This window comes from Otolemur garnettii, unplaced genomic scaffold (genome assembly GCF_000181295.1).
Source record: "Otolemur garnettii isolate 467f Iridium unplaced genomic scaffold, OtoGar3 scaffold00031, whole genome shotgun sequence".
Taxonomy (NCBI): Eukaryota; Metazoa; Chordata; class Mammalia; order Primates; family Galagidae; genus Otolemur; species Otolemur garnettii.
Window position 1 is genome coordinate 12,721,084 of NW_003852426.1, and position 1,860 is coordinate 12,722,943.

General features: G+C 47.7%; 1 protein-coding gene across 1 annotated transcript in view; it reads right to left on the reverse strand.

The window, feature by feature from the left end:
* CUNH6orf132 (chromosome unknown C6orf132 homolog) overlaps positions 1-1,860 on the reverse strand; it is a 37,082-nt gene that overhangs the window by 23,878 nt on the left and 11,344 nt on the right. Inside the window, exon 2 of the mRNA XM_003789188.3 lies at positions 911-1,017. Within this exon, the coding sequence (XP_003789236.1) occupies positions 911-1,017 (107 nt within the window). The remainder of the gene's footprint in view (positions 1-910; positions 1,018-1,860) is intronic.

Below are 1,860 nucleotides of genomic sequence, written 5' to 3' on the forward strand. Positions count from 1 at the left end.
AAAAAAGAATGTAAGTATCTCATTACTATTTTTTTCTCATTACTAATTTTATATTAAGTGTTGAAATAATAATCTTTTGACTATATTAAGTCAAATGTATTATCAAAATTATTTTACCTTTTCTTTTTACTTCTACTGTAACTACTAGAAAACTTTAAATTGCATATGAGGCTTACATTATATTTCTATTGGTCAGCACTTATCTAGAATGTCCTAGATAACCCAGGAATTCTCATCATAGCAAGCAGAACAGCTGTTTGGGCCTTTCTCCCTTGTCAAAGAAGTAAAGCCCAACCATAGGCTCCAGAAGGGAGTTTTTTGGTTTCCTGTAGTTTTAGACCCATAAAAAATCTGTCCCATATAGCGTTTTCCCAAGGGTCACTGCTATATGAGGCAGTTCAGGTATCCACTCTTCCAGGAAGCCCTCCTTGACCACCCATTAAGGCTGGACTCACTGTCCCTGCTGTGGCCTGTGTTCTAACAGTCTGGCTACTCACTCATCTCCTGCAGTGGGCAGGGAGCTCCTTGAGAGCAGCAACTCTGGCTCAGTCACCTCTGTATCCCAGAACCTACTATGGCCCCTGGCATGAAGCAGGCAGCCATCAGTGATTGTGGAAAAGGAACTTGCTTAGCTGGGAGTATCCACTGCTGTGTCACCTCTGCACACAACTTCTCCATGACCTCTCCTAGGGTTTCAGTCCCACAGGAGCTATCAGCTCTAATCCCAGACTTCCTGCCATAAGCCTCGGCTATGCCTCCTCTCTGTAGCCACCCTGGCATCAGGAAGAAAGGGAATGGGCAGAGGGTGACATCCACTCAGGTCAGGGCAGGTGGGGCTGCTTCCTCTGTGGCAGGTGAGGTGTCCCCACTCAGAGAAGCTCCTCAGATCCCAGAGCAGAACTGTACTCACCAGAGGAAGGAAGGTCAGCAGGGGCCGGACTCTGGGCCGAGCTTTCAGCGTGGCTGTTCCTGACTCGCTCACAGTGTTAAAGCGATTGTCTCCATAATAGATCCCGTCTAGAAGACATGAGTGAGGGGAGACCGTGAGCTAGAGATCGAGGTGTCTGGCCAGCTGAGTCTAGTCTGCCTTTCAGTTCCCAGTGAAGAAAGCTGGGGCCACTGGTTGTCCCCATTTGACTGAGCTCAATACCTCTAACGTAGTCAGATTCTACAATGGGGTGTGTGCTAATGGGCCAACTGTGCGTTGTGGGAGAGACTCGGTGTTTCTGGGGCTTTTGGCCCCCAGCAGCCATTTCTCTCCCAATCAACATCCCCCCACCAGGTTCCGAGCCTTATCTCCTATAGCAAATTGTCCCTCCTTTGGGGGCCCTGGGAGTTTGACCAAGGCCCCGGCCAAATCTTATCTCTGAGAGAGGGAGGAAAACAAACCAGTTTTTCTCTCAAGTGTTTGAATTTCTAATCTGAAACAAGCAGGGTGCCCCCAGTGGTCAATACTCCGTCTTCTGGTCTCCTCAACTAAAGATTTCCCTGGCCACCAAACTACCCATGGTTGTGCGGCATAGCTTTGTTTGATGCACCCTTGAGAGCAGAGCAGAGAGAGTAGAGCAGTACAGTCAGTGTGACCTGGTAAAAATTCCAGCTCTACCATTTGCCATGTTGCTGAATCTCTCTGGGACTCACATTTCCCATCTGTATGATGGGTATAATGATAGTGCCTTATAGGACGGTTGTGAGGAGTAAGTGTGGCCAGTATATACTAAGTCCTCCATAAACATGGTACCTTCCCCTGTAGGAAGATGATATGAAGGATCTTTCTCTTCCTTCAGTTTCTGGGCTGCTCTAGAGCAGTGGAGAGGTGTGAGGAACCATTCATCCTTTCTCAACTCCATGGTGACTCTT